The sequence below is a fragment of the Emys orbicularis genome, chromosome 8, assembly GCF_028017835.1.
Source record: "Emys orbicularis isolate rEmyOrb1 chromosome 8, rEmyOrb1.hap1, whole genome shotgun sequence".
In the NCBI taxonomy this organism is placed as follows: domain Eukaryota; kingdom Metazoa; phylum Chordata; order Testudines; family Emydidae; genus Emys; species Emys orbicularis.
Window position 1 is genome coordinate 85,247,990 of NC_088690.1, and position 14,488 is coordinate 85,262,477.

Below are 14,488 nucleotides of genomic sequence, written 5' to 3' on the forward strand. Positions count from 1 at the left end.
AATGCCACAGCTGCACAGCTATAGTGCTTCAGTGCAGACACGTACCATGAGTTCTCCCATTGCTGTTGTTAATCCACCTCCCAAGGAGGTAGTAGCTAGGTTGATGGAATAATTCTTCTGTCGACCTCGCACTGTCTATGTCAGCGGTTTGGTCGGCTTAACTACATTGCTCAGGGGGATGGATTTTTCACACCCCTGAGAGAGGTGGCTATGCCGATGTAACTCTTCAGTGTGGATCAGCCCAAAGTCAGCACGATCCTGTGCTGAGAGGGAAGTGAGAGTAGGAGAGTGCTGACTTGGCAGGGTCATCAAAGGTTGTTGTAACTTTTGGTGTACTCTTGTTGATAATCTTTATATTACAGAAAACTAAAGAAAGCTTTTTAAGGGGTAAAAAAGAACACTTTGATTTATCAAACACTATGATTTATCAAAATAAATCAAGAATAAATCATATAATTAAATGTTTTGCTGAATAAGGAAAGTTTGTTGATGGTTTGATTACTTAATAATGCCCCGATCCTAAAATCTCAGCCACATGGCTAGACTCTTATGATTTTACAGAGTCCCTCTGAAGTCAGTGGGGCTCTGCACCAATGCAGTAGTCAGCACGCACAGATCTGATTGCAGGATTGGGCCTAAGTCAGTACCACTATGTGTTCTTTTATCCTAACACCGCATGTCCTCTTTTTCCTGTGGAATCCCTGGGAGAGGGGGAGAAGTACTGGCCTAACGTAACTGAGAAATTATCCAAGAACATAATGTCAAGTATCAGGGGGTAGCCGTGTTAGTCTGTGTCTACAAAAACAACAAGGAGTCTGGTGGCACCTTAAAGACTAACAGATAGGGCCCCAACGAGCAGAGCGTTGGTGTGCACCTCGTAGCCCTTTGTCCGCAGGGTGTCAGTCAGGGGGGGCGTACTTTTCGAGCTTGCGGGCTCGGGCTTCACAGAAGGCCGGGGTCCTGTTCTCGAATGGAATCGTTACGTCGACCAGGATGATCTTTTTTCCAACCTTGTCCGTGACGACGATGTCTGGGCGCAGCGGGCTGTCGGTGCCTGGGACGGCGCGGTTGACGGTGACCTCTTCCAGGCGCGGGTCGATGGCCTTCACTAGGCGGTCCTGGACGGCATTGTGGCGCAGCTGCCAGGCTCTGGCATGGGGCTTGCAGCAGCATAGGACGTGGGGCAGAGTTTCGGCGATGTACCCGCACTTCCTGCAGCGTTTGTCCCAGTTCCCGTGGCGGATGGCTCCGTTGAGGGGGACGCAATTCAGCCGGGCGCGGTATATGAACTGCCAGTCAGCAAACCGGGTGAAGCTGCCCGTGGGGAGGAAGTGGTTGCTGGAGTCCCACTTGCTGGTCACCTCGAAGGCCTTACCCTGGTTTGTTTTTTTCTTCAGGGTGTCCACGTAGAGCGCGTGGACGGCGGCCTTCAGGGATCTCTCCAGCACACCTCTGGCTCCGGGGGTGACGATGGTGTTGTCCTTCATTCCGATCCGCGGTATCAGGACTCCCAGCTCCTGCCGTTCCTCACTCCATTCCCAGCGGCAGCCCAGTCGCTTCCCCAGTCGGCGCGTGGCGTTGCGGGCGCGGGACCACAGTGAGGCGAGATCGCCCCTGTCCCGGGCGAATTCGCCGTCCAGGGAGCCGCTCAGAAAGGTGGCCACATCTCAGTCGGAGGGAGGTCTGTTAGTCTTTAAGGTGCCACCAGACTCCTTGTTGTTTTTCCAAGAACATAATGCTTATCTAAAAATTAACCTGATATTGTGAGAGCTTGGGTTACATGATTCAAACATGGAGGAGAGCTTTAACCAACTTCACCATATTCAAAATTGATAAATATAAATTGCATATCAGCCTGATAGACAAGTAATGGTTTTGGCCATCCTGTGCCACTGGGCTTTAGGTAAAAAGAAGAAAGTATTGGGAGAATAAAATCTGTTATGCTAGTTTTATAATCCTGCAAACACATATCAGATCTGAGTGCCTCCTTCACATTTCAAGACTATAACAATTTAATAATAATAATAATTAAAAAAAGATGGTCATGGTGTTAAATATTGTCCTACATAACTAAAATATAACAATACACAAAATAAAACAGTACAAACAGAATACATTAAAAACAAAAGGACTAAAATGCTAAAGCCATGAAGCATCATTAGAAAGGATAGCCCTATTGAGGGAGAGGACAACCCCTCTAAAACAAAAAATAAATAAGAAGTGCCTTCATTAATTTCTTTAAAAATGGGAGGGCTTGAGACAGATCATCCACAGGCAGCAAGTTCCACACACTGGTGGCCAGGCATGTGGAGCCAGAGCACACACATCGCCACCAGCATGATCCTCAAGAAGGATGCCTCGGTGAGTTATTTTTAGGGTGACCAGATAGCAAGTGTGAAAAATTGGGACAGGAAGTGGCGGGTAATAGGCACCATTATAAGACAAAGTCCCGAATATCGGGACTGTCCCTATAAAATCGGGACATCTGGTCACCCTAGTTAGTTTTAAAACTACAGTAATCTGCTGTTTGATAGGCAGAACATGTAAAAGACTTGGGGTGATTTTCATGGGCTCAGTCCAGCCAGATTTTGAGCATGGACCATGGAGCACACTGACAACTTAGGGTGCTCAGAATCTTATAAAATAAAGTTCAGTATGAACATGACCGAGCATGCTACTGCACTCTCATCTGTAAGGCAGATCTGAATGATATCTTTCTAACTACATTTCCAAAGTGCCCATGCTACAGTACCTAGGCTCAGCAGTTAGCTGCCCTTCCTCTGATTATCTCTTGCTGAATGTTTTGGCGAGCAGTGATGACATCTTGCTCCTTGGCACATACTGAATGTATCAGAGTATCTCACATTTAGTCAGTATACTGCAAACAATTCACATACTTAGCAAGCACTGGTGTGAACTGGGCACCTCTCAAATGAAAAGCTGAGGACTTCACTCACACTAAAACAAAGCCTCCTGGAAAGCTAACACACCCATGTGCACTAATAGGGTTACGGCACTATTATATCCGAAGAAGTGGGCTGAAGCCCACGAAAGCTTATGCTCTAATAAATTTGTTAGTCTCTATGGTGCCACAAGTACTCCTGTTCTTTTAGCACTATTTGGATGTATCCTCATCCAGATGACACTTTAAACCAAAGTTGGTGCCATCTGTCAGTTTTTGGCAGTATCAGATGGATGTTAAAGACCCCATGGCATTTTGTTTTTAAAAGAGTAGAGATAAAGCTGAGTCTTGGTCCTAATTCCTTCTTGAATAATAAACATAATAGATTAAACTACCACTGTTACCAGTGACAACATCTGTATGTATAAGCTCACTCTTTTCTTGTAACAATTACAGTACACAATATGCAATACATTCTTCTACAAGCTATGCCAAACCCTATATGTAGAAATGATTCCATATGCAGAAAAGTCCCCAAGAGACGATTACTTTCTTTCCATTTCTTTGCCATCTGTTTACATTTTTATATTTTTTCCCCAGTTACAGCAGACCATAAATAAGAATTAAAACTGCTGTAAAAACATACTATATATTTAATATTAATATTTACCACTAGATTCTATTTCATTCATTTCTACATCACTGAACGCATGGGATGCTGCACAATATGAAACAATATATAAATCCAACTATTTCCAGTGGGACGTGGGGTTAGGCTCTTAGGGAAAGCTAAACAAAATGGGCAACGAAACACAATATAATTCAAAAAAGAAAGGATAGGAAGAAGACAGTGTTCATAGATAAAGTGACCCAGAGAGAAAGGCCTTGCAGAGAGCCCCTAAGATAGGCATCAATGGATTCTGCAGGACGCACTCAAATATTGCTATTATTAGTATTGCAATTCAGTGATATACTATTTCAGCCAAACTCATCGCTAGTGTAACTCCCTTGATTTCATCGGTAGCTAGCTCACTAGCCAAGATTCGATGGTCATGGGCACTTCAGAAATGCAGAGAGATATAACAGATCATTTCTAATCTTTATACAATTTATCTTTTTTTAAGTAGCTACTAGCTACACACTGGGCCTGATTTCTGTATTATAGACCTCTATCATGGGAATGTAATTCCTGTGGCTAACAAATTCTCTCTCACTGTAAACCTGGACTGATTTTTAAGGGCCTGATCCTATGAGATGCTGTAAGTATCCCAAGATTTTTGGAGCACCCTCAACTCCCACTGACTACAAAGAAGGTTGAAGTCACTCAGCAATTTGTAGGAGTCATTGGTATTCAGCATTTGACATGATCTGGCCCTAGACAGGCAAAACAAAATAGGACCCTATCCTGGAATTCTTGATCAGTCTATTACTATTTCTAGATATGCTTGCATAGCACAATCTAATCATATCTAAGGTTGTTTGCAAGACTCCAGGAGTAATCAAATGAATGTTAAAGAAGAGAGTACATCAGAAAAACAAAAAGAAGAAAAACAACCCTATCAAATGTTTAAAGATCAGAATTTAGGATATTATTTCCTTTTAGGGCTCTGATTCAGCAAAGCCCTCGGGAACCTGCTTAAATGCTTTGCTGAATAAGGGTCTAACTGAACACACGTCACAAAGATGATGATGGCTGTAAGACAAGGAAAGCAGAATAGTGTAATAGGAAGCATCTTTCATCTGAACAGCCAGTCAAACATAAAACAGAAATTGCAGCCTTGAGGGCATAAGGCTTTATCAGAAATGGCTCTTGGGAAATTAGTAAGGGCACAATGGAACATATTGACTAAGATCTAAGGTTAATGCAACTGGACATATCCAATGAATGAAAACAACGCTTAATATTTAAGAGATATCAGGGGAAAGGGGTTTATTGAATCTTTATTTAGATAGAAAATCACACCAAGAAGCACTTGGATCTAAGATCTTCATATGTTTAATCAACTATTAAAGTTTTCTGTTAATAAAAGAATGCCACATTATTTTTTTCACACTCCTCCCTTTTGCTAAGTGATTTTATCTATCTTGCTGTGGGGGTCGAGAGGAATGATACAGTTATATACTTTAACAAACTTGTCTGTCACTGAGGTAATTCTTTACAAAAATTCTGATTGTGTTATATGGGATATCTAAGATAAAGAGCTTAATGTTGCACTAAGAGCTACTGTCTGGATTTGAAACTGGTTTAGATAAAAAAATTCAGTCAAGGCAAAAGATGAACACAGGTATCTCAAAATCTCTCATTAAAAAAGGCGGACTGCAAAATCTCTGAAGCAGTATCTACAGTACATGCAAACTTCCACTAATGAGCAAAAATATATGCAGCCACCTTTGTAAATAAACTATGGGTACAGATATTATGGTGCCTTTCCTTAAGTCTGTGTAATACCAGACCTGGCATCCCTCACATTGTTCAGCAATCCTTATGCCCATGGCTGGCCTGTGCCAACTCTCTCGTTGGCTCAGGGGAATTGCAGTTCCTTCACCACCCACTCCTCTCTTAGGAGTCCAATAACAAATATCCCAGCTTAAGAGTCAGTTAATAGACTGTAGTTATCCGAATAAAAGCCAGGTTTATTTACTACACAGTAGAAAACACAGAAAAATCCCACAAATAAAATATTTGATAAGCATAATATAAACACAGCTAGGCTAATCACTGCAGAAGCAAACTAGCCAGACTCTACGTTTATAGGGAATACGGGTTAAGCAAGACAAAAACCTTACGTATTAGAGAGTTCTTTGTCTCAGCCAGCTGCTGCCAGCCTGTCTGTCTGTCTTTCAATGTCTCAGAAAGGTGTGTGTGAAAATCTAAATAAAATAAAATAAATAAATTTTAGAGACAACTCTTTGTTCTCCCTAATATTCCCCCATACACTGTTGATGATTAGCTCCTCAAACCATCAGTAAATATACACTTTAAAAAAAAATTAACAGAATGCTATTCATATAGAAATTACACGAGGGTTTATAAATTTTATACAACATGATCAATGACATGTAAAGAGGCTTAGGTATGCATAACATTTGTAACCCCTGGTAAGAACCCATTCCTGCAAGTACTGAATACCTTCGACTCCCATTGTCATCAGTGGGAGTAGGCAGAGGTTAGCATGTCTCCAAATGGGGCCCTAAATGTTATTGAGACTTAAGTGAATACACATTGGAACAAAGTCTGCCTCTGGATACATGCACACAGTCTCCCCAGAAGTCAGTGAGATTTGTAATATCTATGAGACATTTAATATCCTGAGAAAAATAATTTTACCATAGTGTACACCATAATGTAAGTTACATGTTATATCTATTTAAAACACAATTTCAACTTTTTACTCATGATCCCTTTTCTAATGCATCTCAAGAGACACTCTCCACTGTTTAGATAGGTTTGGTTTTTTTACATTTACTTGAGATACATACATAGATTTAAATTCAGAATCAACATAATCAGGCTCATTCTGCTGAATTTGAACTAGACACAGTCCAGTGATTTGGAATAAAAAAATCCAAAGTGTTTCAAATATCACAGTTTATCAATTTCTAATAACATATTTTAGCTGAATGGTCTGAGAAATTGGTTTCTAAAGCCTCTCCAAAAGTTTCTATGCTAAAATAATCATTTTCAGAAAAAGAATCTCTATTAAAAGGGGGAGGGGGGCGGGAGAAAAGGAAATGTTCAGCTTTGAATCGTGGATCAGTTAGAATGAAACTAATCAAAAACCTTTCATTTGAATGTGTTTAACTATTTCAAATCTAAATTGAATTTAAAAAGGTATACATTTTAAAAACAATTATACTTCTGTTTTCCCAAGAAATGTCGAGATCCTTGAAGAATCTGTCAGAGGATTTAATAACTATAACTACTACTACTATTACTAAGTTTTGGTAGGTGATTAATCAACAAAAATAAGGTAAAGTAAAACTCAATTTTCAAGTAGTTACTTAAAAGTTCAGAAGAGGCCAGAAGCCTGGTAATTCATATAGGGTCTGGTTTTTGGAAAGTCTAAGTGCCCACAATTTGCATGGGTTTCACCGTGAGGTTATTTGGTCCTCTCCCAGTAGATATTCAACATCTTGTAGATACTTGTTCCTACTAATTTATGGCCATGGTTCATTAATGTCCCAATCCTGCACCCACTAGTTTCAGGATCAGTACTGAAAACATGTCCGTCTTGCTTCTCATTGTCACTTATGGTATGCAAAAAAACAAACAAACAAACAGTGATTCAGTTTGATAACTGAATAAAGCCATTATACTGAAAAAAGTATTATTTCACTTGTACTGAAGGCATTACAAGAAATTTGTTATACCTCTAGAAAGAGTAGGGGAGATCTGTTTTACTTGGTATGCATTTCTAAACTGAAACATCTGCTACTTGATTGAAAGAATAAAACCTCTCAAGACTTAGAGTAATGACTTTGGGGTGGAAAAATGTTCCAAAGAACATGACATATCCTTAGAAATTACACATAGCAAAAGACAGGCATGTGTGATTAGCAAACTGGCCACTAAGTGCCCTTGTTGCACCACATACATGCAGTTGAGTATGATGTGCTGTAAAAATTGAACTCCTAGTGAAAATGATGCAAAATAAGTCATTTTCAGATAAGTCATTTTCAGATACTCTGGCCCAGGACTAATCAGTTCAGCTTTATCTTTGATGAGACTGACTTTTGATTTTGAAGCAGGGAGAAAAATATTGTAGATTTTTCAAGGGCACTCCATTGCAAGTAAAAAGCTATGAATAATACCACGAAAAATGTAGTCAAGCTAAGGAGACATTTAGAAATCTAGAAAGCGGAGTTCTTATTGAATATTAATCCTGGTAGCTGATTTTTAGCAGTCACAGAACAGGTAAGCAGCCATAATTCATAGCACATTTGTTCTTTTCAGTGGTACCAATGATTACCCAAAAGATGCAATATTAAAATGTAAGGGGAAAAAAGATCTGAATTAGGGTTGTTTAGTGAATACACCTGGTGTTATATAGCATCTGTAACCCTGTTATCTAGACAGAGACATGAATATAAATACATAAATACAGAAGTGGCCGCTTCCCGCAGCTTCCATAGGCCAGGAATGGCGAACCGCGGCCACTGGGAGCTGTTGGAGGCTGTGCAAATGTAAACAAATTGTCTGGCAGCCCGCCAGCAGATTACCCTGACGGGCTGTGTGTGGCCCGCAGGTTGCCCATCACTGTTCTAGATGGTAAACAAACTACAAGGCAATACATCCCTTTTATAGGACGGGCAAAATTACTGAACATGCAAAAGAGTGCCCAGTTTTATATGCTTTTAGGACCATGTTTTCGTCCGACTCCCTTCTCAGCTGCCATCTGTGCTCACTAATGTATTTTACCGTGCAAACACTTGCATGCACACTTTAAATTTCTAACCATTGTAAACTCACAAAGGTTCAAATGTGTGCGTGAAGGTATAGGCACCTGCAAAACACATGCACATGTGTACGCAATTTATGCATGAACATGTGGAAGAAGTGGGATGTACATTTAGTCTACACAGATAAAGATCATATTTATGTCCCACAGAGAGAGAGAATATACATGATGGTGTACTGTGGCATAAAGGTTTTATTGGCATGGATTTGGGATGGCCATACTACCCACAAGCAGCCGAGCAATATGTGAGTTATGCCTCTTGTGCCAATAAAGCATTTAGACCACACCAACAAACACAGTTACAACAACCCTGCAAACATACATAATGGGTTATTTTAGAAGTGTTTGGGAAGGTGGGTTTTTTTGTTGCTGTAACTGGGACTACACCTCTACCCCGATATAACGCTGTCCTCGGGAGCCAAAAAATCTTACCGCGTTATAGGTGAAACCGCGTTATATCGAACTTGCTTTGATCAGCGGAGTGCGCAGCCCCGCCACCGAGCACTGCTTTACCACGTTATATCCAAATTCGTGTTATATTGGGTCGCATTATATCGGGGTAGAGGTGTATTTGTTTTGAATATCAATGACAAAATCCTCATTACAATGCAATAGTTCTGATGCGGACACTACAGTACAGATAATAAAATTAAACAATTTTAGTGGTTTGTAATCTAACAGTGTCTGCTACATTATATGCTAGAATAGGAACTGGATTTATGAAGTTTAATATCTGGGATTTTTTGTTTAATAAAAGCTTTTGTTTTTATTTCAGATACAAGCAGAGAAAAAATCATCAACATTGGATCACATTGCCCTTTATAAACTTGTATATGTTTAGTGAAATCACTATTTTGTCTTTGTCCTTATCTCTGGCCACCTTGGGAGTTTTGATCCTTACAATTACAAAGACTACAGATGAGGACAACAAACTGTTCCCCCACGGAAGCAGAGCCATCCATCTTTTTGATGTGAAACATCTAAAACAAATTTTTCAAAAATAATTTTCCACTGTGCGTTATCCAAGGCTCTGTTTCTCCAACAATTCTTAACAAAGGTTTTGTTACTGATGCCCAGAGGAAAGAATAATTTAAAAGTTGAGACACTTTTTAAAAATAATTTCATTTGTTGGGAAGTCTCTGTGGGTATTACCTTCCTTTGACACTCACAGGGAGTTAAACCTAATTGCATTTAGGGTTATCTCTAGCAGCTACGCTCAGAATCAAACATCCTCGTGAGGACTATTGTTCTAACTAATCTACTTATTAAGCTTTTATTCAGATTTAATACAGTGTTTTATAAAAAACATCTCAAAGGGACAGTAATGGATTTTGCAATTATCAGGAAGGATAGAGTAGACTATGACCTACAATCACTGGTCTTCTAAAAAGAAAAAAATCTTTTGTAAGTAAACCCATAAGTCATTATGCTTAATTTTAGTCCCTATCCCACAGGCCTCACCCATGTCTAGGAAAAGTACACTACATGTGAACTTGCTATGCTTCCTTGTATACCTTCCTGTTATTCACAGATCTTAGACACCATGTCAACACCCGCCACCTTCTTAGTACCAGTTTGCCAAGCCACCCCTGTCCTCATTCCAATCTCCCCTGAAGATTCACTTCAACAACACTACCTGTTCCTACAATAGGTTTGCTGGAGCTAGAGGTTGTATTGTATTATATTGTACCCCCAAAGGAATTTTCTGCCAACAAGCACTAAATATAACGATATTTAAATAATTATAATATAACTCCCAACCAGGTTTCCTCAGCCCCCTCCCCCCCAACCCACCTATTAACACAATCCATGCTTGCAAACCTGAATTTCCATAATATTTATCTACCAACTCTTTGCTTAAATAATTAATACAAAACAACTTGGCTTTTTGTTTCCTAAAATTTCCTTTTAGTCTCCAGTCTCCAAACAATTATCCTAGCTCCAGTCTAGCCTCTGCCTGCTCCCGCATACAGAGCAAACTGCTTCTATGCCACTGCTCCTCACCCCACCGTCTCCAGAATATTGATCTCATTCCTTCCCTACCCCAATTACAGTTGAGCTGTAGGTTTTTTCTCCAAGGTTGTGGTGGGAGTCTGACCAGATCCTCCCATTCTCAGCCACCATTGAGACTACTCTTTTGCTGACTGGTGAGGAGGGGAACATCTGTGCTAGGCATCCCCTTCTCTAATTGGGCCCAGGTGGAGTCAATGACACATCCATCTTACAGCCTGCCTGGGATCTCACTGCCCAGTAGGAAAGCAAGCAGAAAGGAGCTACAATAGCTTTTCTCCTCCCCTTTATACCTCCCTTCCCACTTGCTTGCAAGGTGGCCAGCAGCTTCTGGAGGCACTGCTGAATGGCACTGCAGGTCAGAAAGAGAGAGAGAGACGCTCTCAACAACGTGGTCCCAACTCATGCCACAACCAGTTGCAGAATGTGATGGAGTCTGCATGGAAGGTGGGAAATTCCTTAATGCTTCCTCCTTGTGATGGCCTGACCTCACTGCTGCTGCCTTTTCCAAGACAGTCCTAACTAATGCTATGCTTGTGGCTAGCTCCAAAGGTCTCATGCCTGTTCTTGTCCCTTTCAATTTAGCTGCATTCATTGCTGTGGATCACTATCTTCCCCTTCATCACCCTGGCTGCTTCTGACTTGGAACTTCTTTTCTTCTTAACTTATCTGCTCAGAATAAGCTGGAATCATAACCTTTCTTTTCAACATCCTTTAGTTTGTATCACTAAGGACTTTGGTCCCCTACTCTTTAATCTTTATATTCTCCCTTTTCTTCCCCTTAGTCAATATTTAATTTTCATCAGTGTTTGATATGGTTGGCTTTTATCATTGATCACTTATGTTTTTGCAGAGAGGGGCCCAAACCACAATATTCAGATTCTGGATCAAAACTTCTACAAAGCAGAGGGCAGTTTGGATCTGCATTTCTCCTTCCAGCCCATCTCTATGTTGTTTTCATGTATTGTCATTTTATTGTCTTATCCTGCCGTAATGTTTTGGATCAAAAATATTAAATAAAAATTAAATGTTTTGTACTTTCAACCAGAGAACTCATGCTCGCTATATGCAATTGAGGACTATGAAGAATTAGAGGAAAATCTGATGGTGACAGGTAGAAATGAAAAACAACCATAAAAACATCAAAAAATGAGCCGTTCTGCTTTTTAATAAAACATGCCACTTGATCTATTCTGATTTTACACCATAAAAGGCCTATGCAATTGTTCTTTTCTGCTATTTTCTTTAAGTGATAGAATTACCTATTCTGCTGTTTTATTCTATTGTGTTCTATTTTACATTTTCTTTATGATGTGTTGTTTGATCTTTTCTTGTCCTTGGAGCCAGAGTTGTAGTTATTCACTTCTCTGAACTACATTCACCAAGCCAATTAAACTAAAAAAAGCTTGCTTCTTCATATTTATGTACTGTATTCTAGTAAGTCACAAATAGCATTATTTTCCAGAAGAGATCTCGGAATTGTATCCTCTTCTTTTCTTTTCACACAACCCACATTTTTTCTTAAATAAATAAATAAATCCACAATTCAATATTTGAAGACGTTTTCCAAAATATTAATGAAATTATGAAAATACCATGGGAAACAAGACACTAGTGTTAGTTCAAGTAACTTTGGCAGCTCATTGAAATCAATTACAGATGTGCCACTTTTTACCCTTTCCCATTCATAAAAGGCACATTTTAGAGAAATTACAAATGAAGGCTTCTGATCCACCACTGCATCAAAATGGGACATGGAAATAATTTTACATGATTTTACCTAAACTGTTGGTAAATATTATCAACATTAATCTTGTTCTGCCAGAAGTCAGATTTTCCAAGTGTATTGCTTGCAACGGTTGTACAGAACAAAGTAATTAGCAGCATGTGAAAACACTATGTAACTGTTAGAAAAAGAAACAAAAGGAGAGATTTTCTTTCTCCATTTCCCAAGGACTGGTAAAAATATTAGGCTCTATTCTCACATTCAAGAGTGCAGGCACATGCATAATTCAGATTAATGTTAACAGGCATTATCCATATAAATACCTGCATGTCTCTGAAGGTCCGTCTTCACTAGAGAGGTAACAAAGGCGAGCAGTACCTGGGTCTGAATACCCAGATTAGCCTAGCTCTGGGGTAAACAGCCACTCTGCAAAGCCATGTCAAGTTGCTTTGTCCTTACTAGTGGGCATTCCCGTGTGTGTGTCACTAGGACTTTCAGGGGGCACATCCCATGGTTCTTAGTGCTGCAGTAAGCTTAAACTCCCTCTGATTCTTTCCCAGGGAATTGTGGGAGAACCTGGCTTCCTTTTGGGCACACAGAAGGAATTGTGGAAAGGCACTGGAGAACTACCAGCACTTGAGTGATATACCCTGCATCTTCACTGCAATGTGGGTGGGTTATCATCCTAAATGAAAGTGGTGCCCAGGCTAAAACTAACCTACTTCCCCAGCTAGGCCAACTAGTCCAGGTTGAAATCACCCATAAACTTGAGTAAGAGGGTTTTGTGTGTGGAAGGGAAGGGAGTTAGTGGCAACACCTGAATAAGAGCCAAGTTAACTCTGTCATGAAGATGTACACTGAGGGAATAGCCTTGCTATATCCATAAATATCTCCCCATACAGAACAGATGTTGGCCACATCAAAGGAAAAACTTTGGGACTGATCATGTTCCTAGATCCTCACAAGAAGGGACTCTTCAAGAACAGATCTTGCCATTCGTGTGTGAAAGGAGGAGTGAGACACTTACATGGCTACCATCCCCCACTTGAGGCCTGTGACCAAGAAAACCCCTGAATTTACACCCCACACACTACTGTAATAATCTTTGTACAAAATATGCCTTTTTGTGCACCCCGGAATGTGACACACCCATTAATAAGGATCCTGGGGCAGCTGCTGGCTGGGAGAGTCCTGGTAGCATGGTTCTAATGGAATTAGGCTATGCAGATACACTGTGCCTCTAGAGAATCACTCCCCACTATCTGTAGGGTTTGGGGCCAGACCTATTCACACTTCCTAGAGAGGAAAGGGAGATGACCTTAACCCTCCACCACCAGAAGAATGTGGAGGAAACTCAACAATGGAAACCTCAACAATGGAAAGAGTCTTCCTCTTTCTCAGACCCTCTCCCGCAGCTATTTCCACAGTTGTGGGTAAGCAAACCATTTGCTGCTATTGACACTGGTTCAGTATTAAGTCTTCATAATTTCAGCCTTAAAAAAATAAAATAGCAGCTCTGTTACAAGCAATGGAATTATACTTAGGTTTAATAAGAGAAGCTGGAGTTTGAAGTAGGAGCTATAGCTAGGTTTAGGGTACTTGCACTTTCTTTAATATTCCTGCTACACAATTCCTGATCCTAAATCCTTCTCTACGGCTAGCCCACTATCTGGGCTATTTAAATGCTATTTAAAATAGTAATCAGACTAGTGCTTTTACATCAAGTAGTGCTCCAAGACACACCCTAATACCTGCAAAGAATAATATCTTAATTATTAGGTTAATGGGGAGGATTTAAGTCAGTGAAGCACAGACTGCAGAAATGATATAGAGTTTTGTACTGCTTTGTCTAAACCAGTTGCAAAAAAAAATCTATGCAAAAATGTCCCCTCCCCAACTGCAGAGGATGAACTGACATTAACAGAGCTTGCCAAAAGCATTAAAAAGATGCCCAGGAGATCTACAAACTCAAAATTTAGAAGTGGACAGTATATAGTAAATACTGTATGTGATTACTGATGCCATTCATGGAACTTACCCATGACCATTATCAACATTTAAATTAATATGTTAAAAATGCTGCAACACAAGCTAGACTGAGATGGTCAAGAGGAATCTACATTTGTCCTCATTTTTGGGGTATGTGTTAATATTCTACACCTCTACATCTGGAGAGTTCAGAGTAGGGATGAGTCAGCCAAGATGTTACCAAAATACCAAAGATGTTAGGTTCTTGCAAGAAGAAAATATGACTAGTGTGTGCTAATAATTCTTGGCACCACTGGATCTTGCAAAGCCTCCCAAGTCACCTTCAGGTGTAGGCTGACTTCAGTCAGTACCTCCCCCGTACCTTTTATCACAGTCCTGAAATCTAAGCGAAACAAAAACCAA

At 40.1% G+C, this 14,488-nt stretch overlaps 1 protein-coding gene across 12 annotated transcripts in view; it reads right to left on the reverse strand.

Moving 5' to 3' along the window:
- Positions 1 to 14,488, reverse strand: part of TENM2 (teneurin transmembrane protein 2) — an 812,220-nt gene that overhangs the window by 479,887 nt on the left and 317,845 nt on the right. For 2 of the 12 annotated variants that reach the window (XM_065409740.1, XM_065409739.1), the window contains exon 3: positions 5,690 to 5,773. The exons of the other annotated variants lie outside the window; for them this stretch is intronic. In XM_065409740.1, the coding sequence (XP_065265812.1) occupies positions 5,690 to 5,773 (84 nt within the window). The remainder of the gene's footprint in view (positions 1 to 5,689; positions 5,774 to 14,488) is intronic. 12 annotated transcript variants of the gene reach the window in all.